We start from the raw sequence: 23,364 nt of genomic DNA on the forward strand, positions 1-23,364 counted from the left end.
AGTCCTCACCCCAGAAACGTGCTGCTGCTGCAGCACTACCACCCAGTTCCCCAGACAGTAGATGAACTCAGCACCAAGGGGAGATGGAAGAGTGTTTAAGGTGTTCCCCAAAGCAATGCTGCACTGTTTGGAGAAACACAACAATATCAGCACCCAAAGGACCTTCTAGGCTGCAGTGCCTCAGGGATACAGTGAGATTTCCACACAGCTCCCACATCCTAACAAATCCACCCACCTCTCAAGCCTCCTGTCTTAGCACCCACCACTTCTCTCCACAGCTGAAGACACAGGGGCCTGATCAGCTCCACCAGATGAACACAACTCCTGAGGAAAGCTGGGCTCTTCTCCCAGGCAACCAGCACCAGAACAAGAGGACACAGTCTCAAGCTGTGCAGGGCGAGGTTTAGGCTGGATCTTAGAAATAAGAGATTTGCCTATTGGAATGTGCTGCCCAGGGAGGTGGTGGGGTCAACATCTCTGGAGGTGTTTAAGAAAAGCCTGGGTGAGGCACTCAGTGCCATGGTCTGGTTGATTCGATAGGGTTGGGTGATCTGTTGGACTTGATGAACTTGGAGGTCTCTTCCAACCTGGCTGATCCAAGATTCTGTGAAGCCTGTGAGGTTTGAGGGGGAGAAGCCAGGGGAAAGCTGCACTGTACAAACCACTTGTGGCTCACCATACAGAAATCTTTGCCTTCCTAGTTTTCCCAGTACCTCCAGCAACCTCTTCTTTTCCAGCCCAAACCTGTTGCCACAACTAGACTTGAAATTACAGATGCAGGATAGCTGTTATGACAGAGGGGGTGTGTGTGGAGACAACAAACTGAAACTGTGCCATGGTTTAGTTGCTGAGATGGTGTTGGGTGATAGGTTGGACTCAGTGATCTCAAAGGTCTTTTCCAACCTGGTTAATTCTATTCTGTTCTGAAGGAAAAGCCAGCAGGATGCCAGGGACAAACTGGGATTGTTTAGCTCCTCACTTGTTTTCTGAGCTTTGTGGTTGGTGGTGTTGTTACTTTGCCTTTTTTCACTTTCACAGTGCACTTTGGGAGGATCCACCACCGAGAAACTTCAGCACCAGATTAACTGAGCATTCTGTGTTGTTACACAGCAAAGTAACTGCTTAGCTAGCCCTGCTGCTGTGTGGGAGATCAAATTAGAATAGAATCAACCAGGTTGGAAGAGACCTCAGAGATCATCCAGTCCAACCTATCACCCAACACCATCTCAGCAACTCAACCATGGCACCAAGTGCCTCAGCCAGGCTCTTCCTAAACACCTCCAGGGATGGTGACTCCACCACCTCCCTGGGCAGCACATTCCAATGGCCAATCTCTCTTGCTGGGAAGAACTTCTTCCATTGGGGGTGTATGGATAAACAGCTGTTTTATATCCTGTATATGAGCATGCTCATGTATGTGACAAGCAATTTGTGTTACCAAAGATCTCCACATCTGAAACACAGGAAATCATCAGTGGCAATCACAGAACCACAGAAACATTCAGGTTGGAAAAGACCCTCATGGTCACGAAGGCCAACCCAGAACCCTACTCCACAAGGCTCACCCCTAAACCACAGCCAAACCACCCTGAGACACAGCCAGGCTTGGGGACTCCACCACCTCCCTGCCCAGCACATTCCACTCCCTGACCACTCTTGCCCTGAAAAAAGCTTTCCTACTGTCCAGTCTGAACCTCCCCAGGGGCAGCTTGAGACCATTCCCTCTTGTTCTGTCACTAATGACCTGGGAGAAGAGACCAGCACCAACCTCTCCACAACCTCCTTTCAGGTAGCTGCAGAGAGCCAGGAGGTCTCCCCTCAGCCTCCTCTCTTTCCCACTAACCATCCCCAGCTCCTTCAGTTGCTCTTCACAGAATCATGGAATCGTCAGGGTTGGAAGGGGCCAGCACAAAACACCACAGGTTCTCACACTTCCTGTAAGTGAAACTCACCCTGAATTTTATCACTGTGAGTTTAAAACGTATCATTTGCATCCAGAGCCTACAGAGTGCACAACGCACAGAGAGTTCTTTGGTGGAGGAACTGAATGGAAATATTTTCCAGAGACAGCAGAGGGGGATGTTAGCACAACTGGCCTGGAACCAGGATTTAACTCCATCTGTAATTGCCTTTTAACTCCATGCCACACTGAACTCCATCATTAGCTAAAGCTGCACCTTCATTTCATTACTGCCCTGGCTGTTTTCCTGTCCACTCTGAAAGCTTTATTTCTTCTGCTCTTCATACTCAAGGAGTATTACATTCAATGCTGATTAACTGCTTTAGCCATTTCATACTTTTTCCAAGCCTAAAGTTCCAGGAGCTGGAATCCTGCTAGAATTTCTAGCTAAACATAAGCAATATACAACACAACATACTTTCATACTTCCTAACATACTGATGTTAGGAAATAGCTCTTCAGCATGAGGGTGGTGAGACACTGGCACAGGTTGCCCAGGGAGGTGGTGGAAACATCATCCCCTGGAGGATTTGAAAGCCAGGCTGGATGTGGCTCTGAGCAATCTGATCTAGTGTGAGGCGTCCCTGCCTATAGCAGCGGGGCTGGAACTGGATGATCCTTGAGGTCCCTTCCAACCCAAACAATTCTGTGATACTTTAGAAGGTAATCATACAACCAACCTGGTTGGAAAAGCCCTCAGAGATCGTCAAGTCCAACCTGTCACCCAACACCTCATGATAACTAATCCATGGCACCAAGTGCCACCTCCAGTCCCCTCCTGAACACCTCCAGGGATGGTGACTCCACCACCTCCCTGGGCAGCACATTCCAATGGCTAACAACTCTCTCTGAGAAGAACTTTCTCCTCACCTCCAGCCTAAACTTCCCCTGGTGCAGTGTGAGACTGTGTCCTCTTGTTCTGTTGCTGCTTGCCTGGGAGAAGAGACCAACCCCCACCTGGCTGCAACCTCCCTTCAGGTAGTTGTAGAGAGCAATAAGGTCTCTGAGCCTCCTCCTCTTACTGTAGGCATAGGAGAGCTTTTTTTTATTACTATTTACACGGTGGAAATACACCAAAGTGACACCTCAGGGACAAGACTATTAACATACCCATCTACCCAGCTCCACAATGAAAGGGAAAGAGACCAAACAGAAAACAGGAATAAACAAGAACTGTTAACCACCCGGCATTAAACTCCTCAGAGCTGAACCTGCACCATTGTTCACTTTGAATAAAGGCAAGCCCACATGCTGGAGCTCATGACACAGCCCTTCCGCGGAATGAAACGAGAAGACCTTTCCAGCTTCTGGCAGAGTCAGATTAGACCCTTTCTAAAGTTTCCCCATCTGTAAAAGCATCTGATACGTTCTGACAAGTGTCGTCCATCCCATTTCTGCAATCCCTCAGCCGCGCAGACTCCTGACACGAAGAAATATGACCGCAGATTTCAGTCACGGCGGTATTTACCGAGAGGAAAGATTAAAAACCATCTCGCTTTTCACAGCTCAAATACCTGTTCCCGGCTTAGCCGCTGGTTTTATGATGTCATACGTTTGCGATGAACTCCCCACGAGCGATCACCTTCACCAGTCGGAAGTAAGGCAGCAGTTCTGCGACAGACCTCCACCTCCAACCCCAGGGTACAGCACTTATTCCACCGAGCAAACAAAGCCTCCTCCGTTTTAACGCTCGGTGAATTCTTGACCCCGGCAGCACAGCCCATCCGTCCAGCACGGCGGCAACCAAACGCAAACGTCCTACTCCAGGACTCCACAAACTACCAAGGAATTAACGAGCCGTGAATCAAAGGCATAAGAGGATGGGGCACACCTGAAAGTTCCCAAGTGCAAACGCTCTACTGAGCCATTTCCCCTTCGACACACACCGCAGACCAGAGCAGTGACACAACGACCCCGCATGACAGACGCCTTCATTCAGTGCGTGCCAGAAGTTACCTTTTCATTGTAATCGGCTGCTTATTTTGGAAAGCGACCAGACACCATCCGCCTTCCACCAGTACCGAGCCCTCCGCCGCGGTTCGGGGACGCGAGGCCGCTCCAGGGCCGCCGCCGGCGGGACTGACCGGGCAGCTCCCGCGGGCACTGCTCGGCGCCGAGGTCGCGATCGTGGCATCGGGCGTTCGCGGCTCCGCCGTGCCGGCTCCACCCCGGGCGATGGGGGAAGGGGGGAATAACCGAACGGGTGCAGCTTCGCCCCCCGCCGCTACGAGGGGCGGCCCGGGGAGACACGGTCCCACGCAGGGAAGTTTCGCGAAGTCACTTCGGAGTCCCCCCCCCCGGCCGCACGCTCCGGTTCACGCCCCGCTGCCTTTAACAGCCCGGCCCTGGGGAGCGCGGGCGGCGGCACCGCGGACAAAAGTTAGTTGCTACCGGTGCGGCGGCGGCGGGAGGCCTGGGTTTGGTGTGTTCCCACCAGCCCGGCCCACGATACCGGCCTCCCCCCGCCGCCCCGCTCGCCCCCCGCTCCTGCCGCGGTTGCGGAGCAAGATGGAAGGCGCGGGGCCGCCCGGCCGTGCCCCGCTGACGAGCAGGGCTTGCTGGAGAGGCACCCAGTGGCTGGGCAGCCCTCTCTCCCACCCCCCATCCCCCGGTTCCTTTGCGGCGGCTGCCGGCCCCGACGCTCCGCACTCACCTCGCTCCGGCTCGGCTTGCAGGCAGATGGGGATGTTCTTCTTCCAGCCCGGCATGGCTCCGCGCTCCCCGCTCAGCGCTGCTGCTGCGGCGGGAGGGGGCTCATGGCAGGACGAGGCGGCGGCGGCGACCTGTGCTCGGGGTGGAAGTCTGCGGCTCCGGCGGGCAGCGGCGAAGGGGCGGCGGCCGCACGGTGGGAGGGAGGACGGGGGGAGGGGAGGCGGCGGAGCTCTGCCAGCTTGAGGGACGGGAAAGAGGGCGCGGGGCGGGCTCGCCCGGTTCAGCCGGGGACAGTAGGGGGTGGGCGGAGGGGGAGCTGCGCGAGAGGGAGGTGCGGAGGGGCCCCGGCCCTCCCCGCCGCCGGCAGGTGGGACGAGCTCGAGCCGCCGGCCGCACAATGGAGCGCCCGCGCGTGGCCCCCTCCCGGCCTCCCCGGGGCTAGGTGGGGCGGGACGGGGCGGGGCGGGGCGGGGGCTGCCGCCGCCGCTCGGCCACCAGGTGCGGGCCGGGGCGCGGGGTCGGCGCCGCGAGCGCAGGCCGCGGGGAGCCGCCGGGCGCTCCGCCGTGCCCGCCTCGCGGGTGGAGAGGGGGCGGGGAGGGGGCTGCGGGTGCGGCCGCGACACGCGTGTCAGCGGTCCCGGGGGCGGCGGGGAGGCGGGAGGCGTGCGCCCCGCGGCCGCCGCCGCCTCCTCACTTGTAGAAGGACCTGTGAGTTTCGGAGCCTCCGGGCATCCGAAATGCGGCGTTCGGGGCTTGTTGCCATGCGCGACCATCCCGCCCGACCCTTCCCCTCCGCCGGCGGCGCCTGCTGCGCGGACGCGGCGTTAAAATGGGCTCGTCCCTTTTTCCCTTCGCGGTTCCCCGCCTGGTGAGTTTGCTTCCCCCCTCCCCCCCCCCGTGTGTGCCAACGATAAGGACATAAAGAGTTAAATGAGAGGCTGGCTGCCGAGGAACGGCGCTGACAAGCCCCTTCATCGAACAGATCGCAATTTGCGCCATGAAGAATCCCCTACCCGCGGATGACAGGTTGGATTTCTGTCGTTACAGCCAGCGCCTTGTGACCTTTTGACCAACAGACCTCGAATCTCGCCGCTGAAATCGTTTCTGACGCAGCCATGTCCTGATAAAAAGCTGATGCTGAGGCGATGAAATATTCCTTTTGGTTTTTACAAGGAAAATAGTAATAATAATACAGCAAATACAAACTCAAAGTGGCAGATTTGAGGGTTTGAAGGCCAGGCTGGATGTGGCTGTGAGCACCCTGCTCTAGTGTGAGGAGTCCCTGCCCATGACAGGGGGGATGGAACTGGCTGATCCTTGAGGTCCCTTCCAACCCTGACTATTCTGTGAATGTTAAAGTAATACAGAAGTGAAGCTTCTCCCCCCACCACCCCAAGGCGGTTCAGGGGGTGGGCTGCTGTATGAGCTTCGTCCTGCCTAGCAATTACGTTGTGATTACTTGTGTCTTGTCTGCCATTTCTTCATCTTTATGGGCAGCAGGCGGTTTCAGGTGGTCAAAGCTCCGCACGCGAGTCTTCCGTTCCAGTGAAGGTTTGAAGGGTTTCCTGGGTTCAATTTTTTCGCTGCAAATGGAATGAGAATTTCCTGACGGCGCGTTTTGCTGCCTTGGCTCTGGGCCAGCGTGTCAAGCAGAATGTGTGCCTGGGTACTCATGCAAACTCCTTGATTAAAAGCCCATTGATGAGGGCTGCAGCTGCTGGCTTTCCTTGATTGCGCTTGGACCGTGGTCTCATCACCCGTGATGCTGCAGTCCCACGTGGCAGTATCACCAGGCAGCACCAGTGTGGTTCAGACGAGGAGCAGGCACGCAGGATTTCAGCGGCATTTCGGCTGAATTAAGAGTATGTAATGAAGAGTTGGTTTATGCTGGCAGCTCTCTTGCTGCCCACGACAGGACAGGAGATAGCTGTCGTAGAACAAAATCCAACACCTGGATTCACAGGCTCACAGGATGTCAGGGGCTGGAAGGGACCCAAAGAGATCATCGAGTCCAAGCCCCCTGCCAGAGCAGGACCATACAATCTAGCTCAGGTCACAGTATCACAGTATAACTAAGGTTGGAAGAGACCCCAAGGATCATCAAGTCCAACCTGTCCCAACAGACCTCATGACTAGACCATGGCACCAAGTGCCACGTCCAATCTCCCCTTGAACACCTCCAGGGACGGTGACTCCACCACCTCCCTGGGCAGCACATTCCACACAGGAACACATCCAGACAGGGCTGGAAAGTCTCCAGAGAAGGAGACTCCACAACCATCCAAGATTCCGCTGCTCAAGGCCTCATTTGTTTGTCATTGGAATGTGCTGCCCAGGGAGGTGGTGGAGTCACCGTCCCTGGAGGTGTTCAAGAGGGGATTGGATGTGGCACTTGGTGCCATGGTCTAGTCATGAGGTCTGTAGTGACAGGTTGGACTCAATGATCTTTGAGCTCTCTTCCAACCTTGGTGATACTGTGATACTGTGATCCAACCTGTCCTTAAACACTCCCAGGCAAGAGGCATCCACAGCCTCCCTTGGGAAGCCTATTCCAGAGTCCAAACAATCTCATACTGAAGAACTTCTTCCTAAGCTCCAGTCTAAGCCTACTCTCCCTCAGTTTCAAGCCTCTCCTTGTCCTATTGCTAGACACCCTTATGAAAAGTCCTTCTCCAGCATTCTGGGAGGATCCCTTTAGGTATCTGAAGGCAGAATGTAGGTTGCCTTGGTCTAGAAGGTACCCTGTCTTCAAAATCTCTATAACTAGATAGTGATGAGATAGTGGTTCCTAAAAGACATTCTGTGCTACAGCACAAATCCAAATAAATTGCAGTTATTTGTTGGTATTTTCTGTCTCCACCTGATTTTAGGGACAAAAAAAAAAGGCAGTTAGAAAAATACATCCCCTTAGCTTAAAGCAGATACTGTGTGTAAAATTCAAAGCTCATGCAGAAGACCTCCAGTCTTTATCTGGTGAATGACACATGTGGTACTTCAATACATTCCTGCTCTGGCAGGGGGGTCGGACTAGATGATCTCTTGAGGTCCCTTCCAACCTCTCATGTGCTGTGATGCTGTAACAGGAGGATAATAGGCCAAAAAAACACTCTACCAAGTTAGACCTGTCAGGCTGGGCTCAACCTGTGTGCCCACTGATGGGTTTGTTTCATTATGGAGGGTACTACCTTTGGGGTTCCTGCACCTTTGAGCCACAGTCTTGTGTCCTCTAAGAAGAGGCAATGTTCCCCTGCCTTTCCTGCTAATATTCCCCTGCCTTTCATAGTTCCTTTACGTCAGTCACATTGGGAGGTCTTTAATTGGTAGCTCTAAAGGCAACTGTGAGTGTGCATGTGGATCTCTAAGCATTACAAAAACAAAGCTTTCACACCAGATTTTTCGCTCACAGGGCAAAGCTTGCAGAAGATGCCTTTGGGGAGTGCAGGCACAGCAACTGCACTGCCTGAGGGAGGCTCAGAGGAAAGGGAGAGAAAAGACTGAGGCTGCTCAGCCCGGGAGGCACCCACACAAGGAGCAGGTGCTGAATCCTGTCCCAGCAGCTGCTGGAGAATACACAGCCAGGAAACACGTTTCAAGGCAAGGAAGTGGTTTAGAAGCCATGCAGCGGCTCCTGCCCTCTACCATTGCATAGAATCATAGAATCAACCAGGTTGGAAAAGACCTCAGAGATCAACAAGTCCAACCTGTTACCTAGTGTGATTGCCCATTGGAATGGGCTGCCCCAGGAGGTGGTGGAGTCACCATCACTGGAGGTGTTCAGGAGGAGACTTGATAGGGTGCTTGGTGCCATGGGTTAGTTGGCTGGGTGGTGTTGGGTGATAGGTTGGACACGATGATCTTGAAGGTCTCTTCCAACCTGGTCTATTCTATTCTAGTCTATTCTAAATACCTAACACCTCCTGACAACTAAACCATGGCTCCAAGGGCCACCTACGATCCTTTTTTTGAACACCTCCAGTGATGGTGACTCCACCACCTCCCTGGGCAGCACATCCCAATGGCCAATCTCTCTGGGAAGAACTTTCTCCTCACCTCCAGCCTAAACCTCCCCTGGTACAGCTTGAGACTGTGTCCTCTTGTTCTGATGCTGCTGGCCTGGGAGAAGAGACCAACCCCCACCTGGCTACAACCTCCCTTCAGGGAGTTGTAGAGAGCAAGAAGGTCTCCCCTGAGCCTCCTCTTCTCCAGGCTAAGCAACCCCAGCTCCCTCAGCCTCTCCTCCCAGGGCTGTGCTCCAGACCCCTCCCCAGCCTCATTGCCCTTCTCTGGACACCTTCCAGCATCTCAATCTCCTTCTTAAATTGAGGAGCCCAGAACTGGACACAGGACTCAAGATTTCTGATAAGGAACCTGGGCTTTCAGGTGCTGTGGAAGGAAATGAAGCTTCAGATGATTGTGTGTCATCCAGCATCCTAAATCTTACCTACTCCCTCTGATGCCAAGCTTTTATCTCCTGCCTTGCCATCAGGAATGAAGCTTTAAGAGAGGAGCACTGCTTCTCCAACAGATTTGGTTGGGGTTTTCTTTGCCAGCACTGCAGCTCTACAAAATTGCAGGTCAAAGGAAGAGAGCAGTAGATTGTTCTACTCTTCAGCCCACAATAAGCCATTTTCTGCCTATTTGTTTTCCTTCCAGTGCCATCACTTTGAATGTGAGTAAAAATTCCTTAGGACTGAAGGGGGGTGGTTTTTCTTCAGGGCTGTGCAGGAGTCACAGAATCTCAGCTGCTGGTTTGGATTTCCTCCAGAGGTGTGCTTCCCAAGTCCTATTTTTTCTAAGTATCACAGTATAACTAAGGTTGGAAGAGACCTTGAGGATCATTGAGTCCAACCTGTCTCCACAGACCTCATGACTAGACCATGGCACCAAGTGCGACATCCAATCCCCTCTTGAACACCTCCAGGGATGGGGACTCCACCACCTCCCTGGGCAGCACATCCCAATGATGAACGACTCGCTCGGTGAAGAACTTTCTCCTCACCTCAAGTCTAAACCTCCCCTGGCGCAGCTTGAGACTGTGTCCTCTTGTTCTAGTGCTGGTTCCCTGGGAGAAGAGACCAACCTCCTCCTGGCCACAACCACCTTTCAGGTAGTTGTAGAGGGCAATGAGGTCTCCCCTGAGCCTCCTCTTCTCCAGGCTAAACAACCCCAGCTCCCTCAGCCTCTCCTCACAGGGCTGTGCTCAAGGCCTCTCCCCAGCCTTGTTGACCTTCTCTGGACACCTTCAAGTCTCTCAATGTCCTTCTTAAACTGAGGAGCCCAGAACTGGACACAGGACTCAAGGTGTGGCCTAACCAGTGCAGAGTACAGGGCAGAATGACTTCCCTGCTCCTGCTGGCCACACTGTTCCTAATGCAGGCCAGGATGCCATTGGCCCTCTTGGCCACCTGGGCACACTGCTGGCTCATGTTTAGGCAGCTGTCAATCAGCACCCCCAGGTCCCTCTCTGTTTGGGAGCTCTCAGCCACTCTGACCCCAGCCTGTAGCTCTGCATGGGGTTGCCATGGCCAAAGTGCAGCACCTGGCACTTGGACTTGTTCAATGCCATCCCATTGGACTCTGCCCATCTGTCCAGTCAGTCGAAGTCACTGGCTGCTTGGGAATGAGTAGACCACATACTAAACAGCTCACAACATTCACAGCATTGGCTGGATTGTGTCTGCTTCTCTCTTTCCCTTATGCAAGACATGACAAATAAAGCTCTTCTAAGCAATGATGCTGTAATTCCCCATGTCTCTGCTACAGGAAAAGCTTGTATGGGTGCCTGGCTCAAGTTAATTTAATTGCATTCTCCTGCTCACATGAGCTGCTTTGCACTGAACAACTGCTTCTGCGTCTCCCACTGCTAGTGATGGATGAAAGCAGTCACCTGATCTGGGTTGGGGCAGTGCCAGGCACAGATACAGGCTGGGCAGGGACTGGCTTGAGAGCAGCCCTGAAGAAAAGGCCTGGGGGTGCTGGTGGATGAGATGCTCAACATGAGCCAGCAGTGAGCACTTGCAGCCCAGAAAGCCAAGCAGAGCCTGGGCTGCAGCAAGAGAAGCAGAGCCAGCAGGGCCAAGGAGGTGATTCTGCCCCTCTGCTCCACTCTGCTGAGACCCCACCTGGAGCTCTGTGTCCAGTTTTGGAGCCTCTATTACAGGAAGGATCTGAAGGTGCTGGAAAGTGTCCAGAGAAGGGCCATGAGGATGAGCAGAGGGCTGGAGCTGCTCTGCTATGAGGACAGACTGAGGGAGTTGGGGTTGTGCAGTCTGGAGAAGAGAAGGCTCTGAGGAGACCTAATTGTGGCCTTGCAGTATCTGAAGGGGGCTCCAAGAAAGCTGGGGAGGGACTTTTGAGGTTGTCAGGGAGTGATAGGACTGGGGGGAATGGATCCAAGCTAGAGGGGGAGATTTAGATCAGACATTAGAAAGAAGTTCTTCCCCATGAGGGTGGTGAGAGCCTGGCACAGGTTGCCCAGGGAGGTGGTGGAAGCCTCATCCCTGGAGGTTTTTGCAGCCAGGCTGGATGTGGCTGTGAGCAACCTGCTGTAGTGTGAGGTGTCCCTGCCCATGGCAGGGGGGTTGGAACTGGCTGATCCTTGAGGTCCCTTCCAACCCTGACAATGCTGTGATTTAGCTGTGCATTTTCTGGTAACTATATCACACTTGCAGCATATAACCTTCCTGCCAGTGCTTTTCTCTCTACAGCTCTTTTGCCCCTGTAGAATTTTAAATCAATTGAATCTTGCTCTTCAAGGGACCACCCTTTCTACTTGATGCTGCAGCATGGAGGTCATCTAATAAGACCTTAGAATTAATCAAAGGCTAAAAGAAGCATAATATTCCCAAGGAAAGATTTTCTGCTTTGAGTGCTCCAAAGAAGAGATTTGATTTGCTATTTCCTGTTCTTATTTATTCCCTAGAAGTAAGGTAGGAGAAATTTGATGGTGAGGCTTAAGAATTCATAGAATTGTTAGGGTTTGAAGGGACCTCAAGGATCAGCCAGTTCCAACCCCCCTGCCATGGGCAGGGACACCTCACACTACAGCAGGTTGCTCACAGCCACATCCAGCCTGGCTGCAAACACCTCCAGGGATGAGGCTGCCACCACCTCCCTGGGCAACCTGTGCCAGGCTCTCACCACCCTGATGGGGAAGAACTGGAGGATGGTTCAGCTCTGGAGGACTGGAATGTTTCTCAGTGCCTGCAGATCTGTGCTGTCACCTCTAAGGTACAAGAGCTGCTTCAGCTTCTACGTGTTTCAGCTTTGCCTTTTCTGCTCAGTGACGAGCCACTCAGTGTCCACACTTGCACACACATCTGTGATTAGGGAAAGCTTCAGAAGGGGGCAAGGAATACACCTCCTGCAAAGGAAAAGCAAAGATTATCCAGAATGACATTGAGACTGGCAAGATACTGCACCTTCTAGAGGCTTCTGGTCATTCTGATGCAGCTGATGTGACTGAGGGATGGGATAGGACCTAGACTGGCTGGAGAAATAGGCCCAGGTGAACCCCATGAGCTTCAACAAGACCAACTGCCAGATCCTGCACCTGGGGTGGGGCACTCCTCCATACCAATACAGCTGGAGGGTGATAAGATTGAGAGCAGCCCTGCAGAAAAGGACTTGAGGGGGCTGGTGAATGAGAAACTGGACATGAGCCAACAACGTGCAGCCCAGAAGGCAAACCACATCCTGGGCTGCATCGGAAGGGGTCTGGAGCACAGCCCTGTGAGGAGAGGCTGAGGGAGCTGGGGTTGCTTAGCCTGGAGAAGAGGAGGCTCAGGGGAGACCTTCTTGCTCTCTACAACAACCTGAAAGGAAGTTGTAGCCAGGAGGGGGTTGGTCTCTTCTCCCAGGCAACCAGCAGAACAAGAGGACACAGTCTCAAGTTGTGCCAGGGGAAGTTTAGGCTGGAGGTGAGGAGAAAGTTCTTCATAGAGAGAGTAGTTGGCCATTGGGATGTGCTGCCCAGGGAGGTGGTGGAGTCACCATCCCTGGAGGTGTTCAGGAAAGGCTTGGATGTGGCACTTGGAGCCATGGTTTAGTTGTCAGGAGGTGTTAGGTAATAGGTTGGACTTGATGATCTCTGAGGGCTTTTCCCACCTGGTTTATTCTGTGATTCGTTGCTGTTTGGGAAGAAAGAAGGTTCTGATCCTGGTCACCAATGCATGCCTGAGACTGAATTCTTTCTAATAACAGTTACAAAAATTAGTACAAGTCCCATTAAAACAAAGCTAGAAATGGGTAGATTGAGAGTGGATGTTAGGAAGAAGTTGTTCCCCCTGAGGGTGGTGAGAGCCTGGCACAGGTTGCCCAGGGAGGTGGTGGAAGCCTCATCCCTGGAGGTGTTTGCAGCCAGGCTGGATGTGGCTGTGAGCAACCTGCTGTAGTGTGAGGTGTCCCTGCCCATGGCAGGGGGGTTGGAACTGGATGATCCTCGAGGTCCCTTCCAACCCTGACAGTTCTGTAAATATGATGTGATTGCATTGAAAAGTGATACCAACCTCACCAGGACTGAGCCCTGGGCAGACCAGAGATGCACTCTCTCCAGCATTATCTTCCTTGCACACTGCTCTTTTATTTTCTCTTCTTTATTTCCCCTTTTATTAGAGAGGTGCCTTACCTTGAAGCCATTTGTCACACTGCTGAACTCCAGATGAAAAAGTTCACAGATGAGACATGAGGAGGAGTATACCAACAATTGATTTCTTTCCTAGCTGCCTTTTATCACTTTTATTAACCAATGTTAATCTAATATAGTAGGACATCCTGCCACAGAGCAGTGGCCATTTGTAGTCAGCCTTCTGGGGGAGTCTCCAGCTTTGGGCAGTGCAGAAGAGATGTTTGTGGCCCCGTGAATCCCTCACACAGACACAGCAGTGGACTGTGGGAGGAGAGGAGGATCTCTGAGCCTGCTGCTGGAAACAGGACCTTTGAGAAGTTAACACTTGGGGTCCCTGGTCTGTCACTCCTGAGCAGATTGAGGAATCAGATAACCCATGAGCACAATCACAGGCTCACAGGATGTTAGGAGCTGGAAAGGACCCTCTGAAGATCATCAAATCCAACCCCTCCCTGCCAGAGCAGGAGCACAGAATCCAGCACAGGTCACACAGGAACACATCCAGACAGGGCTGGGAAGGCTCCAGAGAAGGAGACTCCACAACCTCTCTGGGCAGCCTGCTCCAGGGCTCTGGCACCCTCACAGTGAAGAAGTTCCTCCTCATGTTGAGGTGGAACCTCCTGTGCTGCAGTTTACATCTATTACCACTTCTCCTATAGAATCATAGAATCAGTAAGGTTGGAAAAGACCTCAAGGATCATCAATCACAGGGAGCAAGTGAGCAGAGCCTGTCCCCTCCCTCTTCACCCCCAGCCCTCAGATATTTATAGACATGGATTAAATCCCCTCTCAGTCTTCTCCTCTCCAGACTAAACAGCCCCAGGGCTCTCAGCCTCTCCTCATAGGGCAATCAGTTTAGGCAAGTTGGGAACAATTCTGTGTATGCTCAGGACCAGAAAGTTACTTACCTGAGTAACTCTAGATGAGCACTTCAGTAGCTACAGCCCTTCTAAACCCCCAGCACTTTCCCACCAAGCTGCTTTCTAGCTGGTCAGCCCACAGAACATCATGGGGTGTGGGGTTACTCCTCTTCACATGCAGGGCTCGGTAGTTCTGCTTGTTGAACTTCAAGGCCAGGCTGGATGTGGCTCTGAGCAACTCAGAGAGCAGGCAGAGGCTGCTGCAAACAAGGAAGCTTCCATATGCTGCCTTGTCTCAAAACTCATCTGAAAAGGGAAGGAAAGACTTTGTTCTACCATGGCAAGTTCCTGGCTTTGCAGAGCTAAAAATGCTTCTGGGGGTTGTGACTAGCAGCAAACACATGGTGCTGGTGGGGGTTTGCATGGATGGTGGGCTGAGAACACTCAGCACATCCCTGTGCTAGATCTTGGGGATAGAGGAGGGAAGATTTAGATATGACATTAGGAAGAAGTTGTTCCCCATGAGGGTGGTGAGAGCCTGGCACAGGTTGCCCAGGGAGGTGGTGGAAGCCTCATCCCTGGAGGTTTTGGAGGCCAGGCTGGATGTGGCTGTGAGCAACCTGATCCAGTGTGAGGTGTCCCTGGCCCATGGCAGGGGGTTTGGAGCTGGCTGATCCTTGAGGTCCTTTCCAACCCTAATGATTCTATGATTTCTCCAGCCTGCCAAGGTCCCTCTGAATGGAGCTCAACCATCCAGTGTATTGCCACTTCTCCCAGTTCCTTGTCACCAGCAAACATGCTGAGGGGGCAGACTCTCCCATCATCCATGCTGTTAAAGATGTCAAGCAGTGCTGGTCCCAGTACCAACCCCTGGGCTACACCACTACTGACTGCCCTCCAGCTGGACTTAGTGCTGCTGACCACAACCCTCTGCACGATCCCACCCAGCTACACCAGACCATGGGACACCCTTTGGTGTTGCTCTGCTCCCTGCCTGGAGGAAGGCACCAGAATGCTACTTGGCTGCTGTGGTCAGCACAGGAAAGGCTTTTCTTTGAAGGCATGGTTCTCAGTACAGTCAAGATGAGATTTACAGTGAGGAGGTGAAGCCTGCAGCAGAAAAGGATTGCAAGTCTTAGGAAGAACCCTGGGAGGTAAAAGCTCAGGGTCGGCCTGCAGAAAAGAATGAGCTGTGAGACAGCCCAGGATGAGGATGGCTTAGGGAAAAGGCTGAAGGCCTGAAGGAATCACAGAACTGTTAGGGTTGGAAGGGACCTCAAGGATCAGCCAGGTCCAACCCCCCTGCCATGGCCAGGGACACCTCACACTACAGCAGGTTGCTCACAGCCACATCCAGCCTGGCTGCAAACACCTCCAGGCATGAGGCTTCCACCACCTCCCTGGGCAACCTGTGCCAGGCTCTCACCATCCTCATGGGGAACAACTTCTTCCTAACATCCAATCTGAGTCTACCTAACCCAATCTGCATCAAATCCAGAGCCTTCATTGTCTTTATTGATGCAAGCATTACAGGGAATGATTTCTGATCCCATTGTCACCAAAGAAATTGTTCTTGCCCAAAATACTGCATGGAGTGAAATGAGAGTTTGCTTCTAGGCTACATATTTCCTCCTCTTTGTTTTTTTCCTGTGATACAAGGCAGATTCCATGGATGGACAGGAAAGAGAGACCAGACACAAAACTGACAATCTTCCCTTGCAAAGATAAGGATTGCAGGTACCCCCAGTGGTGAACTTCACAGAGCTGTTTTCCCCTGAGCTGCTGGTTATTCCTGTTCCTGGCATGCTGCCCAGCTGCTGGCACAGGAGTTTAGAGGGTGCCAGCTGTGCTTTCATCTCTCCTGCTCTCCTTCTTCAGTAGTCACAGCATCACACAGTACCACAGAACATTAGAGGTTGAAAGGGACCTCCAGAGACCATCCAGTTCAACCCCCCTGCCAAAGCAGCATCACCCAGGGTAGTGCACACAGGAAAGCATCCAGGTGGGGTTGGAAAGGCTCCAGAGAAGGAGACTCCACAACCTCCCTGGGCAGCCTGCTCCAGGGCTCTGGCACCCTCACTCTAAAGAAGTTTCTCCTCATGTTGAGTTGAAACCTCTGTTCAAGTTTGTCTCCATTGCACCTTGGCTTATTGCTGTGCACCACCCAAAAGAGCTTGGCCCCCTTCACTTGACCCCCACCCCTCAGATATTGCTAGGCATTGATCAGCTCCCCTCTCAGCCTTCTCTTCTCCAGACTCAACAGCCCCAGGGCTCTCAGCCTCTCTTCGCAGGGGAGATGCTCAAGTCCCCTAAGCATCCTCTCTAAGCATCCCCTCTACAACTACTTGAAAGGTAATTGTAGACAGGAGGGGGTTGGTCTCTTCTCCCAGGCAACCAGCACCAGAACAAGGGGACACAGTCTCAAGCTGTGCCAGGGGAGGTTTAGACTTGAGGTGAGGAGAAAGTTCTTCACTGAGCGAGTCGTTCATCATTGGAATGTGCTGCCCAGGGAGGTGGTGGAGTCACCGTCCCTGGAGGGGTTCAAGAGGGGATTGGATGTGGCACTTGGTGCCATGGTCTAGTCGTGAGGTCTGTGGTGACAGGTTGGACTTGATGATCCTTGGGGTCTCTTCCAACCTTAGTTATACTGTGATACTGTGGTCCTCCTGGCTCTCCCTTGGACTCTCTCCAGCAGGTCTCTGTCTCTCTTGAACTGGAGAGCCCAGAACTGGACACAGGATTGCAGCTGTGGTCTCAGCAGGGCAGAGCAGAGAGGGAGAAGAACCTCCCTACCCCTGCTGGCCACACTTCACCTCAAGATCCTCTTGGCCCCAAGGGCACATTGCTGTCCCCTGCAGAACTTGCTGTCCACCAGCACTCCAAGGTCTTTCTCCATGGAGCTGCTCACCCTCACCTGTGCTGGTGCCTGCTGTAGTCTGTCAGGGTTCACTGTGTTGTCTCCAGCAGACTCAGCACCAGAGCACAGTCGGTGCAAACCAGGCTCAATTCAGCCCCTGAAATTCCCCAGGTGGGTAAGCTTCCTTCCTGTGCCTTTTCTGCATATTCCATTTGGATGCTTGTCTGCCCTGAATTCTGATAAATGTATTTACTTCCTTTTTCTGGCAAGAGACTTGCAGCCATGAATACTATTAGTGACACCCAGAACACTCTGTGAAGCCCATTATCAGAAAGCCAGCTGCTACTGCAGGCACATTAGTTATAGCCATTATCCACACACAAGCCATTGATCATCAGACACATCCTTGCTGGCCCAGAAACAATGACTGGCCAGTACTGACCTAGTCATGACCTCACATCAGTCAGGGCTAACCAGCTTTATGGGGCAAGTGTTTCTGCTGCAGGGCTTAAGTGTCCCATTCCTGGAGGCTTACACCAAGCTTATCACAGGATGTTAGGGGTTGGAAGGCACCTCTGGAGATCCTCCAGTCCAACCCCCCTGTCAGAGCAGGACCAGAGAATCCAGCACAGGTTACACAGGAACACATCCAGACAGGGCTGGAAAGGCTGCACAACCTCTCTGGGCAGCCTGCTCCAGAGCTCTGTCACCCTTACAGTGAAGAAGTTCCTCCTCATGTTGAGGTGCTGGAGTTTCCATCCATTGTCCCAGGGCACAAGTGAGCAGAGGCTGTCCCTGTCCCTTCCCTCTTGACCCCCAGCCCTCAGATATTTACAGACATGGATTAAATCCCCTCTCAGTCTTCTCTTCTCCAGACTCAACAGGCCCATGGCTCTCAGCCTTTGTTCCTTCCCTTCATCTCACTGCTGCTCATTCCAGCTGCACTGTTTGCTGGGCACTGGGATGGGCTGCCCAGGGAGGAGGTGGAGTTGCCATCACTGGAGGTCTTTAAGGACAGATTGGCTGTGGCACTTGGTGGCAGGGTTTAGCTGATGGGGTGGTGTTAGGTCATAGGCTGGACTTGATGATCTCAGAGGTCTTCTCCAGCCTCACTAATTCTGTGACTCTGTGTTTGCCCAACAGACAGATGTTCTGCAGGACACTGGATCCTGCTCCTCAGGTGTATTCAGGAGGTGTAGGATCATATCAGCATGGAGACCTGAGGTGACAAGTAATGGCTCCAGATCTTACATCCCAGGAGACAGATACATTTCACAGGGGCTTTTTAGTCTGGAGAGGAGAAGACTGAGAGGAGATCTGATCAATGTCTATCAATAGCTGAGGGCTGGGGGTCAGGAAGGAAGAGACAGGGACAGCCTCTGCTCACTCGTGCCCTGGGACAGGACAAGGGGCAATGGATGGAAACTGCAGCACAGGAGGTTGCACCTCAGCATGTTTTGCTTACACAGTCAGTGCCATTGCCCTCAGATTTGGTTGAGTGCAATTTCCTGGCTGCTCTGGCCACTTCAAAAGGGAATGCTGGAATTCTGTGGCAGAATTCAGTCTCTTCATAGTTTGACCAAAGTAAGTAACATTCAGTTGCACTTAGTAGGTAAGTAAACATCCAGTAGGTGCTTAGGCAGGGCTTATTTTTGCAGCCACTGCATCTGACTTCCAGCACTCTTCAAACAGAGTAGTGGAAGGCTGGAGCACCTCTCCTGTGAAGAGGGGCTGAGAGAGGTGGCATTGTTCAGCCTGGAGAAGAGAAGGCTGTGGGGGAGACTGATTTACAGTACTTAAAAGGGACCAATAAAAATGATGAAGACAATCTTTTTAGCAGGGCCTGGTGCAACAGGACAAGGGGTAATGGTTTTCAACTGAAGCAGGTAATGAGGGCTGTGAAACACCAGAACAGGTTGCCCTGAGAGGTGGTAGAAGCCCCATGCCTGGGAGCTTTCAAGGCCAGGCTGGATGGGGCTCTGAGCCACCTCATCTAGTTGAAGATGTCCCTGCTCACTACTGGGGAGTAGGACTAAATGACCTTTAAAAGAGCCTTCAGAGCCAAAACATTCTATAATTCTATGGCAACAGTACCAACAATGAATTGTGGTACTGTTCTTAAGAATTACATTTAAGGATCTGAAGACAGGCTGAGAGAGCTGGGGTGGTTCAGTTTGGAGAAGAGAAGGCTCTGAGGAGACCTCATTGTGGCCTTCCAGTATCTGAAGGGGGCTACAGGAAAGCTGGGGAGGGACTTTTGAGGGTGTCAGGGAGTGATAGGACTGGGGGGAATGGATCCAAGCTAGAGGAGGGGAGATTTAGATTAGACATTAGGAAGAAGTTCTTCCCCATGAGGGTGGTGAGAGCCTGGCACAGGTTGCCCAGGGAGGTGGTGGAAGCCTCATCCCTGGAGGTTTTGAAGGCCAGGCTGGATGTGGCTGTCAGCAACCTGCTGTAGTGTGAGGTGTCCCTGCCCATGGCAGGGGGGCTGGAATTGAATGACTCTCCCAGGCAACCAGCACCAGAACAAGAGGACACAGTCTCAAGCTGCACCAGGGGAGGTTTAGGCTGGAGGTGAGGAAGAAATTCTTCCCAGCAAGAGAGATTGGCCATTGGGATGTGCTGCCCAGGGAGGTGGTGGAGTCACCATCCCTGGAGGTGTTTAGGAAGAGCCTGGATGAGGCACTTAGTGCCAGGGTTTAGTTGATGAGATGGTGTTGGGTGATAGGTTGGACTCAGTGATCTCAAAGGTCTTTTCCAACCTGGTTAATTTCTATTCTATTCGTGTCTGGAGAGCAGCTTGGCAGAGAGGGACCTGGCAGTGCTGGGGGACAACAGCTGAACAGGAGCCAGCAGTGTGCCCAGGGGGCACAGAAGGCCAATGGCATCTTGGCTTGGATTAGGAACAGTGTGGCCAGCAGGGCTAGGGATGGAATCCTGCCCTGTGCTGGGCACTGGGGAGGCCTCACCTGGAGCACTGTGTGCAGCTCTGGGCCCTCCCTGCAAGAGAGATCTTGAGGTGCTGCAGCAGGTCCAGAGGAGAGCAACCAGCCTGGGGAAGGGACTGGAGGGAAAGTGATGAGGAGAGGCTGAGGGAGCTGGGGGTGTTCAGCCTGGAGAAGAGGAGGCTCAGGGGGGACCTTATCACTCTCTACAAGTCCCTGAAGGGAAGCTGCAGTCAGGTGGGGGTCAGGCTCTTGTGCCAGGCAGCTTGTGACAAGAGGAGAGGGCATGGCCTGAAGCTGTGCCAGGGGAGGGTTAGGTTGGATGCTAGGAAGCACTTCCTGATGGAAAGGGGAATGAGAGACTGGGATGGGCTGCCCAGGGAGGTGGTGGAGTCACTGCTCCTGGAGGTGTTTAAGGCCAGACTGGATGTGGCACTCAGTGCCATGGTCTGGTCGGTGTGGTGGTGTTAGGTCCTAGGCTGGGCTTGGTGATCTCAGAGGTCTGTTCCAGCCTCAGTGATTCTGGGGCTCTGTGGTATGTTGTACTTCACTGTACATTTGCTTTTGTCTTGAGCATTTAGGTGCCTCTCCATAATTAATCTGCTCCATTTTTTGTCACAAGATCTCTTTTTAGCACTCAACATAGCAATTCCCATTTGCATAGGAAGCCTAAAGCAGTTCACAACTCCTGGTCTGAGTGTTTCTAGTTACTCAGAGTTAAAAATAGTGACTTTTACTTTTAAAGGGGATAAACTGAAACTGTCATCTTAAAAACAACAACAACTGAAGGATGGGAAAACAAATTCAGAGCTAAAAGTAGCTGTTGCCATGACACAGTCTAAATGTTTAGGGGGGGGAAAAATACTACCAATATTAAACACAGCAGTGTGCTTTTGAGAAACTTGAACTGTTGGGGAACTCCTTGGTTGTTTCTCAAGGGAGACCAAGGGAGATCTGGAAAGAGCCAAGTGGTCTCAATTCCCTTGGAGGAAAAGAGCAGAAGGAGCCTAAAGCATCCTGCTGCTCAACAGAGGTCTTTGTGCTTGGGGAGGAATAACAGCAGGCACCAGGACAGGTTAGGAGCTGCCCTGCTGGAGAGGAGCTCCACAGAGAAAGACTTTGGAGTGCTGCTGGGCAGCAAGTTCTGCAGGGGACAGCGATGTGCCCTTGGGGCCAAGAGAGCCAATGGGACCCTGGGGTGCAGTGAGAAAAGTGTGGCCAGCAGGACCAGGGAGGTTCTTCTCCTCCTCTGCTCTACCCTGCTGAGACCACTCCTGCAATCCTGTGTGCAGTTGGGTTTCCCAGTTCAAGAGAGACAGAGACCTGCTGGAGAGAGTCCAAGGGAGAGCCAGGAGGATGCTTAGGGGACTTGAGCATCTCCCCTGTGAAGAGAGGCTGAGAGCCCTGGGGCTGTTGAGTCTGGAGAAGAGAAGGCTGAGAGGGATCTGATCAATGCCTATCAATAGCTGAGGGTTGGGGGGCAAGTGGAGGGGGCCAAGCTCTTTTGGGTGGTGCACAGCAATAAGCCAAGGAGCAATGGAGATAAACTTGAACAGAGAAGCTTTCAGCTCACCATGAGGAGAAACTTCTTTGCAGTGAGGGCGTTGGAGCCCTGGAGCAGGCTGCCCAGAGAGGCTGTGGAGTCTCCTTCTCTGGAGCCTTTCCAACCCCACCTGGATGCATTCCTGTGTGGACTACCCTGGATGCTGCTCTGGCAGAGGGGTTGGACTGGCTGATCTCTGGAGGTCCTTTCCATCCTCTAATACAATGTGAAACTGTGAATCACAGAATGAAACCTTATAAAGACTTGGTTGAGGACATGGAGATGTGCAGGATAATGCTAATCCAGTAACAGAAGATGGCAGCTCTGTGGCAGGCAGTGCACAGGCTTCTCTTTGAACCCTCTCTCCTATACCACAGTAATAAGCATGCTGATATCAATATTTTAATACAACTCCCCAGCCAGTAATTTTCACTGTGATACAACTCGAGGGGAGCATTAAATTCTGCTACTTGGGAAAGAGCTTTTGATTTTCCAGCCTGTTCATTGCTTTCTCTCCTGCAAGGCCCCTGTACAAAAATACCAGAAACTCTCTCCAAGGCCTTGTAACCACACAAAGTCTGACTCAAAACAACCCTCCCAACCAAGCCTTTGATGCCCATTCCTGACCCACAGAACAGACACCAAAGCAGTCTGATGGCAGCCCCTTGACAGTAAAGACACAGAACCTGCACAAAGAAGTGGCTCTCCCAGAGAGTGGTGGTGAATGGTGCCACAGCCAGCTGGCAGCCGGGCACCAGTGGTGTGCCCCAGGGAGCAGTGCTGGGCCCCAGCCTGGTCAATATCTTTATTGATGATCTGGACGAGGGATTGAGTCCATCAGCAGTGAATTTGCTGACAACACCAAGCTGGGGGAAGAAGTTGAGCTGTTAGAGGGTAAGAGGGCTCTGCAGAGGGACCTTGCCAGGCTGGACAGATGGGCAGAGTCCAACAGGATGGCATTCAACAAGTCCAAGTGCCGGGGGCTGCACTTTGGCCACAGCAACCCCATGCAGAGCTACAGGCTGGGGTCAGAGTGGCTGGAGAGCAGCCAGGCAAAGAAGGACCTGGGGGTACTGCTTAACAGCCAGCTGAACATGAGCCAGCAGTGTGCCCAGGTGGCCAAGAAGGCCAATGGCATCCTGGCCTGGATCAGGAATAGCGTGGCCAGCAGGAGCAGGGAAGTCATTCTGCCCTGTGCTTAGCACTGGTTAGGCCACACCTTGAGTCCTGTGTCCAGTTCTGGGCCCCTCAATTCAAGAAGGACATTGAGACACTTGAACGTGTCCAGAGAAGGGCAACAAAGCTGGGGAGGGGTCTGGAGCACAGCCCTGTGAGGAGAGGCTGAGGGAGCTGGGGTTGCTTAGCCTGGAGAAGAGGAGGCTCAGGGGAGACCTTATTGCTCTCTACAACTCCCTGAAGGGAGGTTGTAGCCAGGTGGGGGTTGGTCTCTGCTCCCAGGCAACCAGCACCAGAACAAGAGGACACAGTCTCAAGCTGTGCCAGGGGAAGTTTAGAATCATAGAATCAACAACAAGGTTGGAAAAGACCTCAGAGATCATCAAGTCCTTTAGGCTGGAGGTGAGGAGAAAGTTCTTCCGAGAAAGAGGAATTGGCCACTGGAATGTGCTGCCCAGGGAGGTGGTGGAGTCACCATCCCTGGAGGTGTTTAGGAAGAGCCTGGATGAGGCACTTGGAGCCATGGTTTGGTTGTCAGGAGGTGTTAGGTAATAGGTAACAAGTTGGACTTGATGATCTCTGAGGTCTTTTCCACCCTGGTTGATTCTATGATTCTCTGATCCTTGAGGTCCCTTCCAACCCTGCTAATCCTGTGGTGCATGGGTATGGAGGACATAGTGGGAGCCTGACAGGGCTGATGGTGCAGTCCCTGGGGCATCCAGGGCAGAGGTGACTAAAAGAAATC

The 23,364-nt window shown here is 52.8% G+C and overlaps 1 protein-coding gene across 1 annotated transcript; it reads right to left on the bottom strand.

Moving 5' to 3' along the window:
• Positions 1-4,347: 4,347 nt before the first annotated feature.
• LOC128899365 (basic proline-rich protein-like) lies at positions 4,348-5,385 on the bottom strand. The gene has a single exon (XM_054177874.1). It carries the CDS (start codon positions 5,383-5,385, stop codon positions 4,348-4,350), a length of 1,038 nt encoding a protein of 345 aa, XP_054033849.1.
• Between the last annotated feature and the right edge of the window lie 17,979 nt (positions 5,386-23,364).

Source organism: Dryobates pubescens, chromosome Z, assembly GCF_014839835.1.
Source record: "Dryobates pubescens isolate bDryPub1 chromosome Z, bDryPub1.pri, whole genome shotgun sequence".
Classification (NCBI taxonomy): domain Eukaryota; kingdom Metazoa; phylum Chordata; class Aves; order Piciformes; family Picidae; genus Dryobates; species Dryobates pubescens.